This window comes from Vigna unguiculata, chromosome 6 (genome assembly GCF_037176805.1).
Source record: "Vigna unguiculata cultivar grain cowpea cultivar isolate G323 ecotype 2 chromosome 6, ASM3717680v1, whole genome shotgun sequence".
Classification (NCBI taxonomy): Eukaryota; Viridiplantae; Streptophyta; class Magnoliopsida; order Fabales; family Fabaceae; genus Vigna; species Vigna unguiculata.
This window is the reverse complement of record NC_140797.1, coordinates 43,981,506-44,006,009: the sequence shown is the minus strand read 5'-3', so window position 1 is coordinate 44,006,009 and position 24,504 is coordinate 43,981,506. Positions and strand designations below refer to the sequence as shown.

Sequence of the window (24,504 nt, the reverse complement as noted above, 5' to 3'; positions counted from 1 at the left end):
ATGTATATTTACTAATTTGTTTAATACTTTTTATGAAAATCGAATCTATAAATCTAACATATGTTTATTTATTTAACGACAAACAGACTTTATATATATAATATAATATAGATAAATATGTTATTATATTTTAAAAAGTTTGAAATTATTTCTTTAATTTACGTTTATTAGTTATACAAATTAAAAAAAGTATGTAAATATATGGTATAAACGCATTAAAATTTATTATTTTCAATTAATTTATTTATATTTAAGATTTCAATCTTGGGTTATTTCTGCGAAGACATCTTCATTAAGAAAAATATATAAGATATAGATATATACAGTTACCATTTTTAAAAAATAAGTCCATTATTTTTTTCCATAACTTGGAATATAAGATTTTTTTTTTTATTGGGTTCATTAAGAAAAAATTTCACAATCCAAGAACTGTTTTTCACCTAGAAGTGTGAGAAACAGTGAAAGTGAAGGTGATTGGACAGGTGAGAAAGAGAAAGGGAAGGATGAAGTTGATGAAGAACTTCAAACGAGTTCTTAATAGAGAAAAAAGAGGATAGAGTTTTTACTACTTTAAGTCACCAAATTCGATTCACAAAAAGATACCAAAAGAATATTTTTTCTTTTTACTTGGAGATGCTCTAGTTTATTTTTCTTAGTTTAAATGATCAATGAAACATATTTATGAAAAATAATAACAAAAATATACAAAAATTTTAATGTATAAAAGTTGAAGAAACTGTAAACACGCCTAAAAAAAAGAATATCATATATTAACACAATTTAAATATTATGTTATGCATAAGAACAAAAAAAATTATTTCTACATTTTCATTGTTTCATAAATGTAATTTTTTAATTTAAAAGCTAAATAAAATTATACTTTTATTATTAAATTGATTTAACATAACATCAAAATATCCAAAGGTGATATTAAAATATAGTCTTAATATTTTATTATATATATATATATATATATATATATATATATATATATATATATATATATATATATGTACAAGGATTGATACTCCGTTATCCATATTCATTATTTACTATTTCTGCTATAACTATAGGTTCAGCAGACAATTTGTGGTGCTAGTTATATCCTAGCATATTCCATTTCTGTTGGTCACACTAGAAAAAAGAATTATACATAAAAAATCAGAAAGAGTATTAAAACTTAGAGTTATGATATGTTAACAAAGTATTTTTAACAAAGTTTTGACAAACTTTCCTATTTAGGTAAAAAACTATTATTTAATTATTTTATTTTAATTAAAAAATAAAAAATTAATCAACTTTAATTCTACTTTTAGAAACTTTGTTAACTTTGTCAAAATTTTGTTTGTCAAAAGATAATTTCCCTGAAACTTATGAAACTGGTGAATGATTCTTTTGAAGGTTTTCTACAGTGAGGGTTTGGATGTGTACCATGCGAGATTCTTGTGATTTTAATACCACCTTGTGTCGACACGTATAGAAATGGAAGTTCAGTACAAATTACTGCAACGTTATCTTGTAAGATATGCTAATTGTACGAAGTAGATGTTGCCAAATATGATTGGGTGTGTGAGTATAAAGTTAAAGAAATAAAAGAGTAAAGTAATGGAGAGGTGTGAAATAGCGAGGAAAATAGGGAAATGGATATGATAGAATAGAATTGTAGTTTTTTGACACGTTGATAAGGGATAGCGATGAATGGGACAAGGCGTTGTTGATAAGGGTGTGGAAAATAGGGAATGAGTCACCGAGAAAAGCATCATCGTACGGAACAGTTTGGTTTCACGTTTTCGTGTACTCACTTTACATTACACACGCCACTTAATGAACTTCGTGGTGTGTTAGGTAATGTCCCAATTCTATTGCTTCATCGCTTCATCGCATCGCATTATCGTATATGTTTTGCAACAAACTCGGGTCATAGTGTTTTTTTTTTTTTGTCATTTTTTGGGTAAACATAACATGAAAATCAGACGGGGAGCTTCCAGAGAAAAAAAAATCTGGACAGGTTCGCATGAGTTTTAACTTGATAAAAAAATTGTTATAATTTACCAAACTTATTAGAGATCTACAATTGATACAGAGAAAGAAACGTAAAAGGAACAGCGATATATGTGGTTGGGTATAAATGAAAGCTGATTTTCAAACATTGTTGTTTTAACACGTTATGTAGATTTGTAGAATCAAGGGTCTGATAAATGTGTGGAAAATGGGACGTGCCTTGTTGTGTATTTGGTTTGTTGTGTAGCTGCGTGAGTTTTTGGTGTTGAACTAAAAAGGGAATTGTTTTCCTTTAAAGGAATTTTTACTCTTCACCACTTGCAACTCCTTATCAACCCTCCATTTTATTACATGGAAATGCTAACTCACCCAACCCTGGTTCTTTCTTAACTAACTATAGTTGGTATTTCAACAGTGGCTTTTTTTCCAAGTCCGGTAGCAATTATTGGCAGTTTTGTGTGTGATGTTTAATTAACAAAATGGATGTTTTGACAACGCAATGATGTTTTAATGCTTATGAATGAATTAATCAGAAGTTGAACCAAATCAAAGGTATTCATGAATAATCCTCTTGAAGACACATTGGAGTTTTGCTTTGTTGATGCTTTCTCCTGTGTAAGCTTTCGCATAGGGTGTGCTTAAGTGGAGATTCATGCTAGATTTTTCAATGGGAATTATGGGACAGATTTATAACCAATAATATATATATATATATATATATATATATATATATATATATATATATATATATGACATTGGTCAACACTATTTTTATCTCAATATTTTAAAATAATCGTGTTATAGGTCTTTATTTTTATATACTATTTAATTTTGTTTTTTCTATTTAACATGAAACTCTTGATTCACACTTGAATTATTTTCACCATGACCTTTCTCACATGGATAATATTTTTTTACTTTTAGAAAATGATCGAAATATTTTTACTATATTGTACAAAAACTAATAGATATGAATTGGTCTAGACTCGGAAGTTGTAACTGAATCAATAAAAGAATTGAGAAAACACATTTTTTTTTTATCACAAAGGAGTTACGTGGGTGTTTTAACCCATGTACACTGTCTACAGTGACGATACCCCAGTGCATTTGTTAAATGATGAAAAGCTAATGGTAAAATTTAATATATTTTTCTTAAATAATCATAGTGCATTTGCTTTGGGTCTAACCAACATTAGGCCCAGCCACTAACGGGCTTGGTTTGAAGCCTCGTTTTGGGGCTTCTCCCTGCACCCCCAAGTCTTTTTCAGTACCCCAATAATTATCATTTTATCCCTAATTAATTTTTACTTGGTAGGCGGGTGAAAGCAGTAAATGATATTTACTGCGAACAACCATGCTTTCATTTTTTTTTTGCTTTTATCTGTGCACACAGCTTTGCACCCCCAAATATTTTGACATTCGTTTCTTCTCTCTGTTTTCTCCACAGTGTCAATGCTTCTTGTGCTTCAAGGTGGCAGTGGTCCCTGTGCCTCTATGCTTATTCAAGCTCGTCCTCTTGGCTTCCAGTTGTCCTTGAAGTTGGTCCAATCTTTATGCACCCCGCTGTTTCATTATTTTTATTTTTGAAAGTTGTGCTCTTCTCTTCCAAGTTAGTCTGCTTCCATTTTAATCATAATGAATATTTGCAATTTGATTTGAATGTTGGAACGTTGTTTGTTAAGATACGTGTAAATTTTTTTTCTTCTGTGAAACGGATGTCGAGATCCGTTTTAGAAAAGTATGAAACGGATCTCGACATCCGTTTCATTAATTTTTTTGTTTTTTAATGAAACAGATGTTGATATTCGTTTCACATTTTTCTGAAACGGACCACAATATCCGTTTCGTTATTTTTTTTTTCCTTTTTTTACGAAACGGATGTCGAAATCCGTTTTGGAAAAATGTGAAACGGATTTTCACATCCGTTTTATTAAAAACAAAAAATGTTAATGAAACGGATTTCAACCTCCATTTTTTTTTAAGTTTGATAAACGTTTTCATCAATGGTTCGTTCATGGTGGCTTGATGGAGGCGCATTGAAGGTTTCGTTGTAGGTGTGCTAACTGACGGGTGGTGGCGCGGTATCGTTTCCGGCGTGGCTGCGGTGCAGATGAACAGGTGCGTTGTTGATGAAGGTTCTGGCGTTGGTTGAACGTTGAACGTTGAACGTCGCAGGTGCAGGTTTCGCTGCTACAGCTCCGTGGTGGTTCGAAGGTGCTGCTCATGAATGTGTTGCAGTGTGGCTCCATTCTGCAAACGATGGTCGTCTTTAGGCGCGGTGGTGGCTCACGGTGGTGCACGATGTTGAACGCTGCAGGTGCGTTGCTGGTTGCCTTGCGAGGTGGAGAGATCCATTTCCATCCCTCTGCATCCCACAACCACCAATCATTGCGCCCCACGTCACCACATTCTTTTCCCCCATCGAATCAAACACCATCCTCGCAGACAAGGCATGAACAGAACAACCAAGCTGAAGCGCGCCAAGGGAATGATACTTCTCTCAAAGGTAGAACTAATGGAACCTCTGCTACCACTACACAAAACAGGACCATGAAAAACAGACACGGGACTCTGATCCCTTTTCCATGAAGACCCACCAAACTTACTCAGAGAATTTGAGAAGGCTAGGTTGCTACTCAAAAGGGTCACTCAGACAAATCCGAAGCACCCTCCAGGCTGGATTGTTGTCGCAAGGTTGGAGGAGTTGGCAGGGAAGCTTCAGGCAGCTAGGCAGTTGATACAAAAAGGGTGCAAGGAGTGTCCCAAGAACGGGGATGTGTGGTTGGAGCACATTCCTGATTCGGTTAGGCTGTGGAAGGTCGTTGCGAAGCTTGCTAATGAGGAGGATGCTAGGCTTTTGCTTCACAGGGTCGTGGAGTGTTGTCCTTTGCATGTTGAACTGTGGCTTACGCTTGCGAGGTTGATGATTTAGGTGTTCCACAAGATTACAGGCATATGGATGGTTTTGGAGTTAACACTTATACCCTGGTCAACAAGGCTGGGAAAGCAGTGTATGTGAAATTTCACTGGAAGATCGTGAGTGGTGTGAAGTGTCTGTGAGGAAGAGGCCATTAAGGTGGGAGGAGCCAACCATAGCCATGCCATTCAAGACCTTCATGATTCGAATGCACACTCATATCTTTCTCGTCATATACAAAGTTATATTTTTTTAGTTATTTCTTAAAATAATTTGTATTTTGAAAAAAAACTCTTAAAACTATTTATAACTTGAATTCAAATAGTTATTTGAAGGCATCAAAGAGAGAGAGAGAAATATTAAGTGATGAAAGTAATATAATAAAAATATCATAAAGAAATATTGTTGCTTCTAAAAGATGTATTGTTGCCTCTTCTAAAAAATAAAGCATTGCATTAATCGGATGTTATGTTGTTTAGAGCATCTTTAGTACACCTGTTTAACTGCCTTGCATCTTTAGTATTTCATGTAGATTTTTTTTATATTTGACATGCGCAATTGGTGAGTTAAATGACCTTTACTTTGGGACTTCGTAGGTTACCCTCAAACCTATATAATCAAGTTCCATTTAATTCAAAATTTAATTAGTTATCCATTATTTAATGAATTAAGTTATTTTTATGCAAATGGTTACTAAAAAATCTTAATATATATTTGCGAACGTGTACTAACATGTTTAATCAAAGAATTTACTGTTTGCAAAAATTAAAATTGTTTAAATTGAGTTACACATACATGTTTTTTCACAATACAAATTTATGTTATGTAGATGCAAATTCAGCGAATTCCAAGAGAAGCATTTGATCATATACATATTCTGAATCCCATCATTGTGTCCCCAAATAAGCATTCTTTTAGATTTAGATAAAAATAAATAAAAAACAAGAAAAAAAAATTTCTAAAAAAAAAAACAAGCCAGAACAACCTTCACCCCCTGATTCAAAAAACCAAAAACACGTTTCAAATTCCAATCAGAGATAAAAAAAAATGACAGTAATCCTAGGATAACAATAAAAAAAATGCTAGCTCACAGGAATGCTCTATAAAACCCTAGTGACATTAGGCGACGCAGCCTTCCCTTCGACGAAGAGGAGGAAGCTGGAGACTCCTATGACCTTGTGGTAAAAGATCCACGGCAGCGTCTGCTCCAGCCCCGCGGAGGTGTTGGTGGTGACAACGAATTCCAAACATTAAAAGAGTCAACAAGGGAGAATCAGAAATCCGAAATTCTCAAAAGAACGATGATAATGATGACGGTAGTGGTAACACAAAGGGTTTAAGATAGGGTAGGGGACCTTGGGCAAGAGGTGGGGGGAGAAATCAAAGTTCCAGTCGCGGAAGTAGGGGAAAGAGGGGTTGAGAGATCGGGAGAGAGGGTTGGAACAAAAAAAGCTAAACAATTTAAGAAACGGATGTGGAAATCCGTTTTGTAAAAAAAAAGCCAAAAAATAACGAAACGGATAACAAGATCCGTTTCAAAAAAGTATGAAACAGATTCTAGAATTCGTTTCATAAAGTTTCCATGTCTTTTTTTTATGAAACGGAATTTGGAATCCGTTTCATACTTTTCTGAAACGGAATACGAATTCCATTTCACAAATTTTTAAATTTTTTTTTAGAAACGGAATTCGTGATCCGTTTCAGGAAAGTATGAAACGGATTCCAAAATTCGTTTCATAAAGTTTCATGTTTTTTTTCCAAACGGATTTTGGGATCCGTTGCATACATTTCTGAAACGGATCACGTATTCCGTTTCTGAAATTTTTTATGCAGTTTTTAAATTTTTAAATGAAGGGTTCTTACGTGTTATTAATCCTAATCTTTTGTTTATGTGCGTGTTGATTGTGGATTTAGTGTGTTGATATTGAATGTGGATTTAGTGTGTTGGTGAGTGAGTGCAGTGGTGTGTGTGAGTGTATCTTTTAAGTGTGTTTTTTAGGTCAAAGAATCTTTGGGGATGCAGAGATTCGTTGGGTGTGCAGGGGTGCAGTGCAGGTAAGAATTTTTTTACTGTTTTTTCTCTTTCTTGATTTAACTTTTAACTTGGGCAAAATTGGAAATAAAAAAATATTTGGAGGTACAGAAGAAATGCTTTGGGGTGCAGGAGAAGCCCCCCTCGTTTTCAACATTGGAACTTTTGTTTTTTGTTTGTATTGGGGTGTGGTTTGGAGTTTGGTGCATGTGAAAAAGATGATAAGCAACAAACTGAGAAAAGGGCAATGCAGAAAAGAATGAAGTGAAGACATTTTGAAGAAGAACAGTTTTGAAGATATGATTTTGCTTTTGCATAAAATCCAAATTTAAATGATAGTAAATGGTATGTTCTTGTTTTGTAGCAAGGCCTAGGGCCCATTGCATTTACGCAAACACATGAGCATGTTATTAATTAGTGGTGCTTCGTCAAAGAGGATGGCTCAATGGTGTCAATGCTCAACTTGGGCTGGCCATAATAATTTCGTATGGGTCAGGCAATTATTGTTTTGGTTTTTCATTCTTCATCTATTCTACCCAAATTCCAACTTTCTGATTAATGGAACTTGCGATTTCTTGTAAAGAAACTTGGACAACATTATATTCAAAAAATAAAAAAGAAGAGAAGACAGAGAGATTTTTATTTTTTTTACGGGAATGGTGTAATTTGAATGTGAAAATGTATAATTTTTAAAAATATTATGGATTTCATGAGAAGAATGGAATTGTCCGATTAAAGTACAATTTTTTGTGTATTATAATATGATTGTAGGTTTAATTGATTTTTTTTCTTTTAATTTTCGAAAGTGAAGTCGTGGGAATATGGTACAAATTCAGTAGATATTAATTTTAGAGAAAGTTGTCAATGTTTGGCACGATTTCAGATCAGATCAATGAAAAAGTTATTCTAACTTGTGACGACTTTAATTCAAGAGTAACTTTCACAAAAGTTGTGTAATAGTGACAATAAATCTCTCTGAATGCATGAACAAGAAGAAATAAGTGATGTGAATGTGGTTAAAAGACATAACAAGAAGAAACAAAAATATATTTTTCACAAAATTATTTTGTCGTCGGAATCGCAAAACACTTATTTCTCTATTCACCTTTTGTTCATTCTCAAAAGTATAGTACCCATTTATGGTCATTTATTATATGGAAACAGAGGCATGATCCAGATGACACCAACCTATACTAAAAAAATTATATTTCTGTCGATTTTATTTTAAAACACTTTCTTAAAAAATATTTATAAATTTTGTTAAAAAACAAAAATTACTACCAATTCTTTTTTGCAAAATATTTTTCACAATAAATTTTGTAAAAAATACTTACAAATTTTATAATTTTATAATTACCCACGAAAGAATTACTTAGGAATCCAAGTGTGAGTTTAAGTCCCACATTGACCAGAATTGAGAAAGTAAAGCACCATATAAGGATAAAGACCCATAAACCCATTGTCTTAAGGTTTTGGGTTTATAGTGGTGTCAGTGTCTTATGTAATTAGGCTCAGATCTCATTGGTGTTGTTCTCTCCAGTGAAACCCCCTCTGTAAAACCTGACACTATCAATTAAGATTTTTAAAAAAAAAATTCATCCAAATTTTTTTAATAAATTTGTAAAAAAAATCTCGTGTAATATAACAATTTTTAGTAGTATCAGGTGGTATGACTTAGACTATATTTTTTTAAAAGAATTCTTATCGAGTCATCTAATAATTAACCAATAATATTTTACTATTTGCCGTTAAAAATATAATATTAATAAAAATATAATTTAAATATTTTTAGTTCTTATATGCAATATCATTTATTTAAAAATTTTGAGATGTAATATTTAAGATGCAACTAATAACTTATTCTTACCCCTTTCAATTATTATAAATGTATTATTTTTACTTTAAGAGAATAATACGAGGAAAACGGAAATGATAACAAAAGAATGAGCCGATACGATTTTCTTATAATACTAAAACGTGAGAAAAAATTATTATTAATGAACTTTAAATCATTCATGACATACACCGAAATAAAACATTTTAATATATTACATAATTTAGAAAGTTCTACAGCTTCAAGTAGATGGCACATAGGAAACACCACAGCATGTTTCTGTTTACAAACTACAAAGCAAACAAATGTTATATTATTCTTCCCAAAATCAAAAAGCGAGAATCTATGACACGTTCTTCAACTTGTCATAAGTGCATGTGATTCAAGAGTGGGAGCACGTGGCATTGTGGAGCAAAAGCGATGAACTGAAGCTCAATTTAGAGGAAGCCACATCAAACACCAAATGGTTGTCCTGCAACTGATATCCACCGATAACAATCGAAGCTTTCACAGCCGACATTCGAGGCTCCGTCCCTCCATCAACAAACGCCAGACATGCAACATTTTTCTTGGCCATAACCATGGAATTGGCTCCATGAATACTCCACTGCACTCCCCCTTGCAGCACTAGATCAATAGTTGGCACAACAAGTCCTGTTGCAGAATTACCAATGCTGGTTGAATCAAAACATGCCTCAAATGGTGCTACTGCTACAACTTTCTTTAATCTTCTGTCCGACGCTTTCTTGAGGAAATCTCGAATGAAAGGCTTGTAGACAGAGGTTTGTAATTCAGTGAAAGGACTCATGGTACTGATCTTGGTGCCGCCATTTCCCTTGTTATCAATAGACAAAAGGGAAGGCTTGAGGTTCACAACATGGCCGTCAATCTTAACAGCTTTGACGTCAATGAAGTATTCGTTGGAGGCAACACCTTTCTCAGAAATAGGACCAGTGGAAATGGGGTTAACAATTAGAGGGGTGGTGTGGAGAAACTTGGATGTTCCAAGAGGATATTCCCCAGCCCCGAGAAGCAAGTTGGTGAAACCTTGGTGGTTTGAAGAGGGTAAACAGAGAGAAAACCTGGAAGGAAGCTTATAAGCGGATGCAAGCTGAATTGGTAATGCAAGGTGCGACTTTGAAAGGCCTATAATTCCTCTGCTGTTTTTGGGTAAGCCGTTTAGAGGTGACTCGTCATTGGTGAAGGATGGGTATCCATCGGTGTCAACACAGCTAGAAAGCAAGCCAGAAAGTTTGTGTTGAACAAGGTATATGAAATCCTTGGCTAAACCACCACCGAAAAGGTATTTTGCTAATGGATTGGCTGTGTTAGCAGGACATGTGTTGTTTGTGCAACCTGGTTTGAAGGGGCCATTGCAGCCAATACATGCAACGTCGGTGCATTGCTTTGAGCCACAGGCTATAGGGCGGTAGGAAGAAGAGTTGTAGTGAGTATTACAGTCATACCATAGGTTTTCTCCGGCAAGATCAATGGTTAGATCAAAGTTGTGCCTGGGAGTTCCTACGCCAACTGAAGTGTAGAAGAGATTAGTTGCAGGGTCTTTCTTAATGGGAAGGAGAAAGGGGTGTGGTTTGGTGTTGGGAGCATGAGATGCAGATAAGGAACAAACTGAGAAAAGGGGTATTGAGATTAGGAAGAAATGGATGGCGAAAGAGGAAGACATTGCTAAGACAGTGATAATGAATGGTGTGGGTGTGTGTAATCCAGAATGATGAGTTTTCCTTTTATAGGAAGAATGATGCATGGGATAAGAAATATCACATGTTTTCATTTTGGTCAAAAACGAACGGCTAAGTTATACGGATTACACATGGCGTTGGTGGTATCTCTGAAAGAGGAAAAAGATACACGCTTTTGGTTTCTTAAATTATGGGTTATGGGTTATGGTGCATTCCATTTTGTTTGTAAAAATATTATCTTTAACATGTTTCAATTATTTTACTTTTGAGTAAACTTAAATTCGTCTTAAATTTCAATTAACTAAAAAAAATTATAATAAATAGTTTTCTTTTCAAATAATAACTATTTTTTTTTTCTGATTCAATCTGAAATTAATATTTTAACTAAATTCGAATGCATATTTTTTAAAAATGTTATAGCTCAATTACATTCTAATAGAATAGTTATAGATTCGTTGGATTTGCTTATACTTTTCTGTAACGTAAATTATTATGAGATAAATGTAACCTTAATTTTAAATAACGTGAGGCGTTTAATTTTTCACAATTTTCTTTTTCATGTACTATTAAAAATAATCCATTCTAAAAAAGTAAAGAAGTTTTATGAAGAAATATCCGACTAAAGATTGGATTCCTTAGTACTTGTTAGTACTATTGTCAAAGTCAAAGTCAAAATAGGCCAAATTGGATCTTGGAAAAATGTAATGTTTTGAAATACTGGGTGCTCTTAACGGTTTGGTCACCACCAGTGATCACCGCTTTATTTACGATCTTGAGGAGTATAGAGATACTAATGAAATTCAAATTTAATAGGTATTTATGAAATGCTAATTACACTCAGATTTTTTGTAGACATTTATAAAAGTTTATTAAATTAAATCATATATAGATTTGAGCATTTTTAATCGACTATTTATTAAATTTTATTTGTAACATCCCAATTTCAGCAGCTTAAAATTAATCAAAATAAGTAGTTTCATCATAGTTTCAAAACAGATAATTCAGTGTACACAATATATTAATACAGTCTTATAAATGATATGACTATAAAAATATATCACTTATACACTTAAATTAAACTAATAAACTCTATACTACTGACCACTGCTAAAGCTCCCACTGGAAACCTCCTCTTCAACACTAAAACAATGACTCTTCATCCTCCAGAAGTGTCTTTGACATTGCAACCACATCTGCTCCCACCGAATAGGTGATCATCGCAAAAGGAAACATACAACACAAGATAGGAACACAAAAAGCAAGGGTAAGCTAATCTGATTAAGGAATCATGCAGTTCAATTATAAACAGAAACCATGCAATCTTTCTCATTATCACCAGAATCATATAGACCACCACAACACATATACATGACTCTAAACTCAATATCCGGATTATGTAAGCGACATCGGATCTCTTGGTGGCTTGCACCTGTGACGGTTCCCAAACTCTGCAGAGTTTGGACACAAGGGGTTATCACCCAACCACTCCCAAGGTAAGTCCCATCACATCTATGACGGATCGGGTCCATAGACCAGGACCTCCTGCTACTCCCCCCGACGTAATCCATCATACTCTACATGAGTCTTAATGGTTACTAGGAGCGTCAGAATACCAACCAAAACTGAGTCCTTATGTCCTTACATACACTAAAAATTTCCTTTTAGAATTTCCCTTGAAATCCTAGTTCAACCACTTCTTCTCATATTCCAACTTCATGCAATTTCACCACATATATTATCAGTCATAACAATTCATGCATATCATAACTAAGTTCATATTTTAACATTCAAACATAGCTTCATCCATTAGAAACAAAGAAATAACACTCAATTGTAGGGGTTCTTGCCCAAGCGAGAAGGTCTCGCCTAGGCAAAAAGGCACTCTCGCTTAGGCGAGTCATTCTCGCCTGAGCGAGGCTCAAAACAGAGAACAACCCAAACTCTGGGCGAATTCTCGCTCAGGCTAAGCTGTCTCACTTAGACGAAAGTGAATCTCGCTCAAGCGAGACTGGCTCGCCTAGGTGAGATCTCGCGCAGAGACTGGGGATGAGTTTCTGGTGTTTTCGCTTAGGCGAGAGCTGCTCGCTTAGGCGAAAATACCAGATTCCCAATTTGTTCTCACATGCAACAGTAAAGAAATCTAGCACAATCCAAGCATACACTCAATTACACAATTCAAGCACTCATACAACAATCAATCATGCAATTCAAAGTCATCAAAATGATTTCTATATGAAATTCAAGTAAAACAGTTAGTTTCCCTTACCTGTTATCTTGTTTAGACAACTTTATAAACGTCAACACCTCTAACTCCACAGGATGCTCTATCTACACATAGAAACATCACAAGAACGATAAGGACATACCGTTATGATCACTGATCAGCAGATACTCATACTGATGATTAAAACGTCGCATGCAAGCGGAAAAGGGCTTACATGCAACAGAAAACAGAAAAAGACTAAAAAAAGAGAGCGGAAACTCAACTTACGCGAACGGAGAAACTGATCGGTCCAATTTGAAGAGCTCGCCGAGAGGATCAATACTACGGTCTCGGTTCTTCAATCACACGACCAGAGAGACAGAACCTCTAGAGAAGTCAGAGAACTATAGAAAAGTGATTTCTAGAGAGATTGTGTGTTTTAAAATAATGAAACTCGTTTATAACAATTATATCTATACTAAAACCTTTTAAAATTAAAATAATCGAGTCTCACTATTTTTAAACCACTATCACTTTTAAAACGCCATTTTCTAGGATTTTACATTATTGATACTAGCGTAAACACAGGCGCTATCGCGCCTGTGTTTATGCATTTTTTAAATATATATGTTATTATATTAGTAGGTGATAATATTGTAATATTATTAAATTAATATATAAATTAAAATTATATTTATTAAAAATGAAGTGAAATATATGATAACAGATGAAAGAATAATCATTAATAAATAAAGACGAAGAGAAGAAGCAAAGACATCCGATTTTATAAAAATCTTGTAAAAGTAACGGTCAGCTTTTAAAAATTTAATAAATTATTATATTTAAAGGGTAAAATGGGTATTTTGAAATGTGGACACAAAAAGGGAAATCCCCTTTATATATTGTTATAAATTATATATTCAAAATTATTATATTTTCTAATTTTTTTCTGTCATTTTAATTGACTTCACCTTAATTAGATATCTTCACATCTTAAAAAATATGTCGAATGATAACATTTCTTAATTTATAACATAAGTTAATAGGGTCGGATAAAGTAATCTAATAATCACGTCCCTCATTCAATAATAGAAAAATAAATAAATAACATATAGTCAATTATAAAAAATGAAGTATAATTATGGTAAATTTTTACAGAATAAGCTATTCAGTATGATTTTCTTCAAACCATTAAAATTAAAAATCAAATTAGAAAAACTTAGAGAAAAAAATAACGATCCAATTACAGATAAATTAAAATTAAGAAACTAAAATTAAAAAAATAAAAACCAGATTTACAGGTTTTATAAAATACAAAGATCAAAAGTCTAAAAAGTTTGTGGACTCTTCATATTAATTACATGAAAAAATACAAAATCTAGAGACTCACTCACATAATAAATGAGTTTGAGTTTTTTTTTTCTTTTTCTTTCTTTTAATAAATGCATATGACTCAGTCCCAGTGTTTCTATTTCTAGTTTTCTTTTTGTTTTCAACCTAATAAAAAGTACTCTTTGCAGAAAAAAAAATATTAATAAAATAAGATTTAATTTTGTTTACTAAATTTTTTTTTTACCGTTTTCATTTTGAAATTGTTTTTCAAAATAGCTCATGTAATATCAAAATGTATTTTTTGAAATAAAAAATGTTGGAAGTCTCACAATAATTAAAGAAGATAATTTTATAATAAATAAAATAGTACAAACCTAATAAATTAATTTTGTGGATTAGATTTAAATTTTATATCAAAATTATTGGTTAAAGTCTATTTTAACAAGATTTATATTTTTTAGATATATAATTTTATCCACTGTTAAATGACTTGTTAATATACTTTGACGCACTGTACCTCAACTTGAGAAAAATCACTCATTAATATATTTTGACGCTAAATATCTCAACGTGAGAAAAGTATACTAAAATCATGAGGAGAGTATATTGGAAGTTTAGGATTTAAGAATGAGACCAGTATATTGAAAGTCCTAAATAAAATAAAAGTAATATTTTAAATTAAATTTAAATTCCAATTTTAAACGATGACATTCTTTATAATAAGAAGAATGAGATAAAATTATTATAAACAGATAGTAAACCATATATGTATATATAGATAGATACATTATATAATTTAGAAAGTTCTATATTTCCCTGGTAGGAAGTGTAACAGATGCGGAGCACAGATTACAGAAGTTACCACATATCATTAAATAAATGGCACACGTGAAACACAACGGTGCGTTTCATTTACAACAACGAAAACATTTATTCATCGATTACCCTCGAAACATTGAAAGATAGAAGCTACTACATATTCTTCAACGTGGCTAAGTTCAACGCGGGAAGCACTTCATATTCAAGAGTGAGAACACGTGGCATTGTGGAGCAAAAGCGAAGAACTGAAGCTTAATTTGGAGGAAGCCAGGTCAAACACCACATAGTTGTCCTGCAACTGATATCCACCGATAACAATTGAAGCTTTCACAAAAGACATTCTTGGTTCTGTCCCTCCGTCAACAAATGCCAGACATGCAACGTTTTTCTTGGCCATAACCATGGAATTGGCTCCATGAATACTCCACTGCACTCCCCCTTGCAGCACTAGATCAATAGTTGGCACAACAAGTCCTGTTGCAGAATTACCAATGCTGGTTGAATCAAAACATGCCTCAAATGGTGCCACTGCTGCAACTTTCTTTAATCTTCTGTCCGAGGCTTTCTTGAGGAAATCTCGAATGAAAGGCTTGTAGACAGTGGTTTGTAATTCAGTGAAAGGACTCATGGTACTGATCTTGGTGCCGCCATTTCCCTTGTTGTCAATAGACAAAAGGGAAGGCTTTAGGTTCACAACATGGCCGTCAATCTTAACTGCTTTGACGTCAATGAAGTATTCCTTGGAAGCAACACCTTCCACAGATACAGGACCTGTGGAAATGGGGTTGACAATTAGAGGGGTGGTTTGGAGAAATTTGGATATTCCCAGAGGATATTCCCCAGCTCCAACAAGCAAGTTGGTGAAACCTTGGTGATTTAAAGAGGGTAAACAGAGAGAAAACTTGGAAGGAAGCTTATAAGCGGATGCAAGCTGAATTGGTAATGTAAGGTTTGACCTTGAAAGGCCAATAATTCCTCTGCTGTTTTTGGGTAAGCCATTTAGAGGTGACTCGTCATTGGTGAAGGATGGGAATCCATCGGTGTCAATACAGCTAGAAAGCAAGCCAGAAACTTTCTGTTGAACCAGGTATATGAAATCCTCAGCTAAGCCACCACCGAAAATGAATTTTGCTAGTGGGTTGATTGTGTTAGCAGGACACGTGTTGTTTGTGCAACCTGGTTTGAAGGGGCCATTGCAGCCAACACATCCAACGTCGGGGCATTGCTTTGAGCCACAGGGTACAGGGCGGTAGGAAGAAGAGTTGTAGTGAGTGTTACAGTCATACCATAGGTTTTCTCCGGCAAGATCAATGGTTAGATCAAAGTTGTGCCTGGGAGTTCCTACGCCAACTGAAGTGTAGAAGAGATTAGTTGCAGGGTCTTTCTTAATGGGAAGGAGAAAGGGGCGTGGTTTGGTGTTGGGAGCATGAGATGCAGATAAGGAACAAACTGAGAAAAGGGATATTGAGATTAGGAAGAAATGGATGGCAAAAGAGGAAGACATTGCTAATGGATGGTGTCGATGTGTATAATACAGAATGCTAAGCTTCCCTTTTATAGGAAGAACGACGCTGAGTATATCACATCGAGGAGTTGTGGTAGTAATGATATTTATGATCGGTGTTTGGTCAAAAATTATGGCCATGAAACGCAGACTCTATTTTGGATACGACTTGAACACAGCTGGCATATATTGGCGGTACTCTGAAAGGGACAAGGGTAAACTTGGGTTCTTAATTAAAATACGGTTTATTTTTTAGAACTATAAATAAATTTCACTTGTTTCGGCAAATTTCTTATAATAGTAAGAGATTCATTTTCATCTATAAATTTTTATAATATCGATTACTATCATGTAATTTGTACTTAACAAATGATGTTGTTCTGTCTCTCTTGCAAACAATTAAAGTTTAGGGCAGTAAATGATTTGATTAGGAAGAAAGTAAATCATATCTGTTAAAACAAAAACGTCAGTGACATAATTTTTCTGAAAATAGTTAAACACAAACGAAGAAATTTACGTTGGTAATCTCAGCGAAGTCAAAAAAGAAACCATAGGTTGAAAAGTTTGTCTTATATTTAAGAAAATTAGACATTTACTCTTTAAGAAAGCAAGTATGGGTAGTTAACATTATTCATTTCTTAAAATCAGGCGCTACGCAAATTAAAAAAATAAAAAATCATGCAAAACTTCAAAATATATATATATATATATATATATATATATAAAAAAATCAAAATAAGAGTACGCTGATATTATATATACAAATAAAATCATCCAATCAAACTCAATGCATGATTGTTTATGATGGAATGACAAATCTCATTATAATTTGTTTATATTTTTTCTCAAGAGAAATATGCAGAAATCTTTTACTAGGTCAAACATTTTTCACAGTTATAAAAATGAAAAGATATTAATATCTTGATTTTCGAACGTTAACATTTTGTCCTCTACTTCTACAATGTGCCATGATAAATTTATTAAACACATATTTTCTTCAAAGCCGTGAACTTGAGCTTAATAAATGGTTAAAATTTATTGAACAGATCCTCTAATTAATTTGAAACAATCGAAATCCATTCGAAACTGCAGTTTGAGGGTAAATTGACTAAAAAAGTTCTCTCAATATAATATAGCCACTAATTCATTCTATTTCAACAGCTTCTTTTTTTTTTCACAGAAACAAAGCTACTGAAAAATACCCACTGGACTTGTGCCCTACCCCGCTTAGGACTTGGCAGCCACCTTCAACCGAGCTTGCAGATACAATGGCATAAACTCTCAACATTTTCATTGATTTAATCAAGCTTCACATCGTAGCTGTTATGGCACTTTGAAACCTCATTTGTAGTTGCCAATGCAATGAAACTCCTATTTTCTATCATTTAAAAATAACAGTTCCAATGTCGGAAGGCTATAAAGAAGAGGGTAGCTCTAGAAAATCTAATTAATCAACTGCCAATTCAACTTTACCCAATCTGTTCTGGAAGCTTAAGATACAAAATTTCACTTCTAACTGATATAAAATTTAATAACTGAAGAAAAGAAAACAAATATATGAGATCGGTGGTGCCATTCAAGTTTATAATAATAGCCAAATAAAAACAAAAATCCAAAAGACACATCGGGCAACATGTACATGCACCGTGTAAGCCAAAATTGTAATACCTCGTTAAAACCCTATCAAGGCATACACAATCAGCTTTTGCTCTGGAAATATGTCTTTCTACTCATCCGTCACGCATCCGCTAGAAGCAGATTTCACATTTTTAATATACTGGGACAGAACAAACAATATAGGATTAAAAACACTGGAAAGAAAAAAATACTGACAAATGTGTAGATAATTGTATAAAATGTGCCGATGTGCATATTTAAATTTATCTAGAGCAAAACAACAAATACACTTTTTATCATCTAATTAAAAAAGGAAAAGAAATGCAATTTCCTATCCCAATATTTCTCAGTTGTTATTCTTTAGTCCTTTGAAGGTTCTTAGATTTATTGTTAATTTAAGTGTTTGACCGCGACACAAGCTTAGAAAATCTGACTTAGGATAAATGTACCCACAACCAAGAAAAATAGATTGTAACAGCTGAAAATAAGAGGACCAGAGAGTAACGTATCGAGATATGGATTGAAATGTATCGAGACCCGCATAAAGTTATTGCTAGTTTTTTTTCCTTCCAAGCGTTTCAAGCCACATACCTTATACAGTGCTCCTTGGTTAGCTTTATATGGAGGAGCAGTCCACTTTTTCCTGCGTGCCTCCATTTCCTCATCTGATACCAAAACATCAATTCTCCTGTTTTGGACGTCAACGTTGATTATGTCTCCATTTTTAATCAGGCCAATAGGACCACCTTCCTATAAAATTAATAAAGCTAGTAAAATTATTATCGTTCACTAAAAGAACAATTTCAAGAATTTCTTTATTAAGAGAAAATAACTGAAAAAAAAAATATGTTTGTAGTCTTACGTAGGTTTCTAAAGCATTCTACCTTTGTAGTCCTAATTAAAACATCAGAATTATAATTGCACATAATTACAGTAAAGCATTACAATTTATTCTTCGACATTTAAAATCGGACATACTACTATTACACCCAATACAACTAAATAGCTTGAATATTGGAATTAAACTGAGTTTGCAAAGAACAAAGTTTGATACCAAAAGGCAGGCCTAGATGGTTTTAGAAGTATAATTTTTTTCTAAGTACACAAACACACTACAATTGCATCCCCTGAATGAATTGCAAAAGTGTGAATAATCACTTCAAAAGATTGCCAAAGCCACTTCTCTGGTCCCTTGAAAATAGAGCACTGCAGAATATACTATCGTTGGCATTGCTTAGAAATATTTCTTTCTCACTCCAGTGTCGTCAGTTTCCTCACAATTTCCCTTAATAATTTGATATTTTGTTTACAATCTTAACACTACTGCTAAGAATCTCAAGAACATACACTTTTGCCAATCACGGTTATGAGAGACTAACCAAACCAGGGTGGTTCTTTATGAGCTGAACAAAGTTAACAAAGATTTTAGCATACACACAAATTATTACCGGTGGTAAACATTCCTTTACTAATAATTAAGTGTAGGGACTAATTATGTCAAGCATTTGGGCTAACAACTTCAGATAAAACATTTCACACACAATGCATCTGATTATAAAAAATATTCAATTAACCTGTGCTTCAGGGCATATATGGCCAACCACAAATCCATGTGAACCTCCTGAAAATCTTCCATCAGTCAATAATGCAACTTCCTGCAATATTAAAAGACAATATGCTTAAGAAATGTCAGTCCAGCATAGGTTCATTATCATCATTCATAATGCTTGAAATAAGTCATTTCAGTTTCTACTAAAATAATAATGACCGGAAAATCTCTGTACACGTGTTTGGCTAAATAGAAATTTTAAATTAAGCACTCAAGTCAATTGAGTTTGTATTAATGAAGATGGAACTCGACATGTGAGTTAACAAATTCGATAGTGATAATGGACACTATTACAAACTAAGTAAATAAAATAAAAAAAGATGAAAGACAAACCTTTCCAAGCCCCGCACCCATTATTGCACTTGTTGGTGTTAACATCTCAGGCATGCCTGGACCACCCTTGGGTCCCTCTCCCCTGATTATAACCACTTTACCCTGAAAAAAATAGAAACACACGAAAGCTTATGTCCAATTTTACGTTTTACCGGTCACCTATTGTGGTTATATCAACGTCAAACCAAACAAATAGTGCAATAAAATTGTGAAATACATAGCAACCATTTCAACCGAATTGGTGATCTGTATAGTTCCAAAGAAGGATGTGGTGCAACAAGCACCAGAATCAGAACAAAGGTAAATCACTGAGATTAACAGTTAAAATAGAAGAACAAACCTAGTCCTTGTTGCTGCTCAGCAAAAAACATATACAATTAAGAAAAACGTTGAAAAATACTATTTCTCTTCAATAGTTACTTTTTCAAAAAAAAAATTGTTTTTTCTCAAAAGGAATCTTGTAAAACAAATTAATGTGAAATTTTCGATCCAATACCAAAGGTTGACAAGCACACGTGAAATAGTAAAACTTTTGGATATTGCAATTCCTGATACTTCATTCAAACCGCTTTGAGTATCTTGACAGCCCTACAGCTAGAATTGTCCTTATATGCTGAGTTTTAGGTGAAACAGGAAAAGAAAACCTTAAAACTCGAAGGATCCTCTGAAATAGCAGCAATCATCGCCTCCTCTCCTTCAAACACAAGTGCAGGACCTGTTGAATAGTACTTGTACTAATAAAAAAATGTGATATGGGAAGATATAATTTGCAAATAAAATCTTCGAGAAATTAAAGAAAACAGGGCATGAAATTTCACCAGAAAAGTAAAGTCCTTCTTTTCCAGTAATTTTAGCGACAGAACCCTGTGGTGCAACGTTTCCATATAATATTTGAATGTGACCCGTCTTCTTGATGGGATTTTCTAGCGGCCTTATTATTTCCTGAATCATGCATCACAGAAAAATTGTAATTTGTGAAGAGATCAATTTATTAGAAAAAGATACAGCTCAACAGATATGTCATACTCGTACCTGCCCTTTGGACAAAGGAGGGACAAGTTCTGCATTTTCAGCAAGGGTCTTTCCAGTGACTAGAGAAGAGGTATAAGTACGTTAGAGATAAGTGTATCTTCTGGAAATTAACCTTCTGTTCTCAACAGACAAAACACGAAGGCACGTAAACATACCAGTTAAACAGTCACCATCTAAAAGACCTTGCTCAAGAAGGTAGCGGATAACTGCAGGGGTTCCTCCAATCTACCAAAGAGAAGTCAAAATAAAAAGAATTTTAAGCAAGCATAATGACGACAAAAGTGCATATACATCATATGAGAAGCAAATGACTGCGACAAATTGATAAGAGAAGCAATGTTCAATTATTTAACAAAAGCATCAATTGCATACCTTGTGAAGATCTTCCATGACGTATTTCCCACTAGGCTTAAGATCTGCAATAAAAGGAACCTCGTCGCTAACCTTCTGAAAATCATCAAGAGTCAAATCAATGCCAACAGACCTGCCAAAATTATTACACTTGAGGTTTCCTCCCAGTATTATTGTATAACAATAGGATCTCTGGCATCAAACTTCACTCACTTGGCTATAGCAATAAAATGTAGCACAGCATTAGTAGATCCACCAAGTGCCATAACTACAACCATTGCATTACGTAGTGATTTACGAGTGATGATATCTCGGGGCTTCAAGTCCATCTTCAGTAACTCAAGTAGATATTTCCCAGCTAACCGACACTCATCCAACTTTAGTGGATCCTCAGCTGGAGTAGATGAGCTGCAGAAACAAATAAAGGTAAGCACATTCTAAAAGAAAACAGGAGAGAAAACTTACACAAAACTTACCTATAGGGAAGAGACATTCCCATAGCTTCTATTGCAGAAGCCATGGTATTAGCTGTATACATGCCACCACAGGCCCCAGCACCAGGGCAAGAATTGCGAATAACATTTTGCCTTTGATCATCACTAATTGATCCACTCACAAATTCTCCATAGCACTAAAGGCAAACCAGAAATTCATGGAACATTATTAACTAAAGTTGCCTTAGCTCAACAGTACACATTCAACTTTGATGTTCAGGGAAAACAAATTTATATATTAGAGTATAGTGTTTCCAACATTAACAGTGGCAAGTTTTTCGTCATTTAAAAAGAAGACTCTACAACAGAATGAAGACTATGAATAACACAGAGCTCTTTTAAGCTTTATATTCATTTTTTTCCTACTTTTCAGTTCACCAAAGAGGGATTATTGCACTCTGTCATACTGGTTTTCCTTTTCTAATATAAAACTTTAGCTCGGCAGAGTTTTCCTTTGTTTAAAAGGAGTGCAAAATAAAAGGAGGAGAAATCAATTAACCACAAACAATTAAGAGATGAGATGAAATTAAAAAGAAAAAGTTTTCTTACCTGAAAGGCAGACACTATGTCAAACGTATTGCCCTGAAAATGGCCAGGCTGAAACAAAAAATAACAATAATCAAAAATAGAACGATGATGAAGAACAGCACCTGAATATTCCTCTACACCTGAAGATGAAAAACCATGTATAAAGGGAGAAGGGGATGAATATTCCCACACCACTTTCTCTTTCATCTCCTTTTTCACATCATTTTCTTCCTATCTCTTTCTTATTTTATGAAGACATAACTCATCTCATCTATTCCCTTGTGTCTTTTATTATTTATTCCTTACTGTTCTTTCCACCTCCTTCAACACCATTTGATGTATACCATTTTACATTTTCTGAAAGAAAAATACCGCTCGCAATAAAAATAAATAAAAAGTAAGCAACCTACAATAACAGAACAACAGCAAAAATGATACACATGTAACAATAGCATATTCAGCCCAGAGGAAATTATTAATTAAAAAAATGGCCAAATTCAAGACAATGGCTACAATTTAAGCGGCTTTACCTTTATAGTCCCGCCATAAACCATGATACTAGGTCTGTTGAGCCTGCCCATGGCAATGATAGTACCTGGCATCTGTAAAAGCGTAAGATACATGTGCACACACAGACATAACATCAAACACGTGGAGCGCAAACGCGGCGCAGGTCTTACATTTTTGTCACAGCCGGGGATGGAAATGTTAGCGTCGTACCACTGCGCAGCCATAACGGTTTCAATGCTATCGGCAATAAGGTCCCTGGACTGCAAGCTGTAGCACATACCTCTGGTACCCATGGATATGGCGTCGCTAACGCCGATGGTGTTGAAGCGGAAGGGAACCATGCCAGCGGCGGCCACGCCTTCGCGGACGGCTTCGGAGAGGAGGAGGAGATGCATGTTACAAGTGTTTCCCTCGTACCAGACCGAGGAGACGCCGACCTGCGGCTTCGCCATGTCCTCCTCGGAGAGTCCTACGCCATAGAGCACGGCCTGAGACGCTCCCTGCGACTTCGGCTCCGTGATTCGGGAACTGTACTTGTTCAACTTGACCGCTTCAGTGGCGGTGTCCACCGCGACGGAAGCTCGGACGGACAGAGAACATGAACGAGAATGGGATCTGAGAGATTGCGGCGGAGTGGGGATAACGGTGTAAGTTGGAGAGAAGAGTGTGGACTGCATCCTGAAGTGTGGCTGAGAGAGTGAGAGAGTGAGAGAGGCGCAGGGCAAAACACTTGAAAAGGTTTAGGGGAAGGGATTACAGAGGCTCTCATGAGTTAATTCCTTGCACTCCTACTTTTTTTAAGGTCACGTGCGCTTACTTTTAGGATAAAATATGTTCTCTGTAAAATGTGGATATATCAGTAAGTTTTTAATAAACAAACTGTATTATTTTTATTCGTCTAAAATTTAAAGAATTTTTTTAACGGAAAAGTATGGCAATAATGATTTTACATATGAATTTTGTAATTAATTCTTAATCAAATATAATTAATAATGTATTAAAACAGTAAGTTTTCTATGTTTTACTATGATTTCCTATTATTAGCTGTACATAACTGTTTTTTGTTGGAAATCATGTAATTTAAGGAAAAAATCATTAAAATAGATAATTTTCAAATAAATAAAGCTAAGGGTACAATTTCTTGTGAAAAAATACTGAAAAGCTTAACTCGCATCCATAATATTTTAAATTAAGACGTGTCATTTCTATTAAAATTGTGTTACATTTACATAATTTTTAACTTGAAAATATTTTATATTAAAGTTATATTATCCTGACACAATTTCTTTACAATAAAATTATGGTATAGAGACATAACTTACTTATATCAATAAAAAGTAAATAAATATTTTACTTATTAGTAAATTTGAAAAAAAAAACACTTAAAAAAAAGCCTAAATTAATTGTACTCAATAGGATCTTAGGAAAAGATCAGGGGATGGAAAAAGCTCCTAAAATTAAATTAGTAACTGATGAAGAAACGGGTAGGTGCAGAGAGACGTACCTATGCAGGGAGGTGCAACACCATGAAGATGAAGAAGCGAATGAATGTGCAACGTTTTTTATTTTGGGCTTTTGTTAAGATAAGTGTAATGAGGGGTAAAACGGATATATTAGATTTTACGGGAGTGTAGAAAGAAAAAATAAAGTACAAGAAGAAAAAAAGGGAGGTGAAGAAAGAAGCGATC

General features: G+C 34.1%; 1 protein-coding gene and 2 pseudogenes across 4 annotated transcripts; all 3 read right to left on the bottom strand.

Annotated features, from left to right (window-relative positions):
• Positions 1–8,971: 8,971 nt before the first annotated feature.
• LOC114186955 (putative aspartic proteinase GIP2 pseudogene) lies at positions 8,972–10,519 on the bottom strand (annotated as a pseudogene). The gene has a single exon (XR_014995655.1). The product of XR_014995655.1 is annotated as a putative aspartic proteinase GIP2 pseudogene (transcript).
• A 4,349-nt stretch (positions 10,520–14,868) lies between these two features.
• On the bottom strand, positions 14,869–16,393 carry LOC114186774 (putative aspartic proteinase GIP2 pseudogene; annotated as a pseudogene). The gene has a single exon (XR_014995545.1). The product of XR_014995545.1 is annotated as a putative aspartic proteinase GIP2 pseudogene (transcript).
• A 1,378-nt stretch (positions 16,394–17,771) lies between these two features.
• On the bottom strand, positions 17,772–23,586 carry LOC114188285 (dehydratase family). 2 transcript variants are annotated; one of them, XM_028076887.2, is made up of 14 exons: positions 22,987–23,586; positions 22,837–22,908; positions 22,328–22,375; positions 21,761–21,915; positions 21,498–21,692; positions 21,306–21,417; positions 21,089–21,158; positions 20,934–20,992; positions 20,720–20,843; positions 20,546–20,616; positions 19,902–20,003; positions 19,534–19,614; positions 18,551–18,709; positions 17,772–18,119 (listed from the first exon to the last, which is right to left on the bottom strand). In XM_028076887.2, exons 1-14 carry the CDS (start codon positions 23,491–23,493, stop codon positions 18,069–18,071), a joined length of 1,806 nt encoding a protein of 601 aa, XP_027932688.1. In that variant the 5' UTR covers positions 23,494–23,586; the 3' UTR covers positions 17,772–18,068. The 2 variants fall into 2 exon arrangements, with proteins under 2 accessions (XP_027932688.1, XP_085531323.1); XM_085675197.1 differs by having other exon boundaries at positions 22,837–22,901; positions 22,987–23,104.
• Positions 23,587–24,504: the final 918 nt, after the last annotated feature.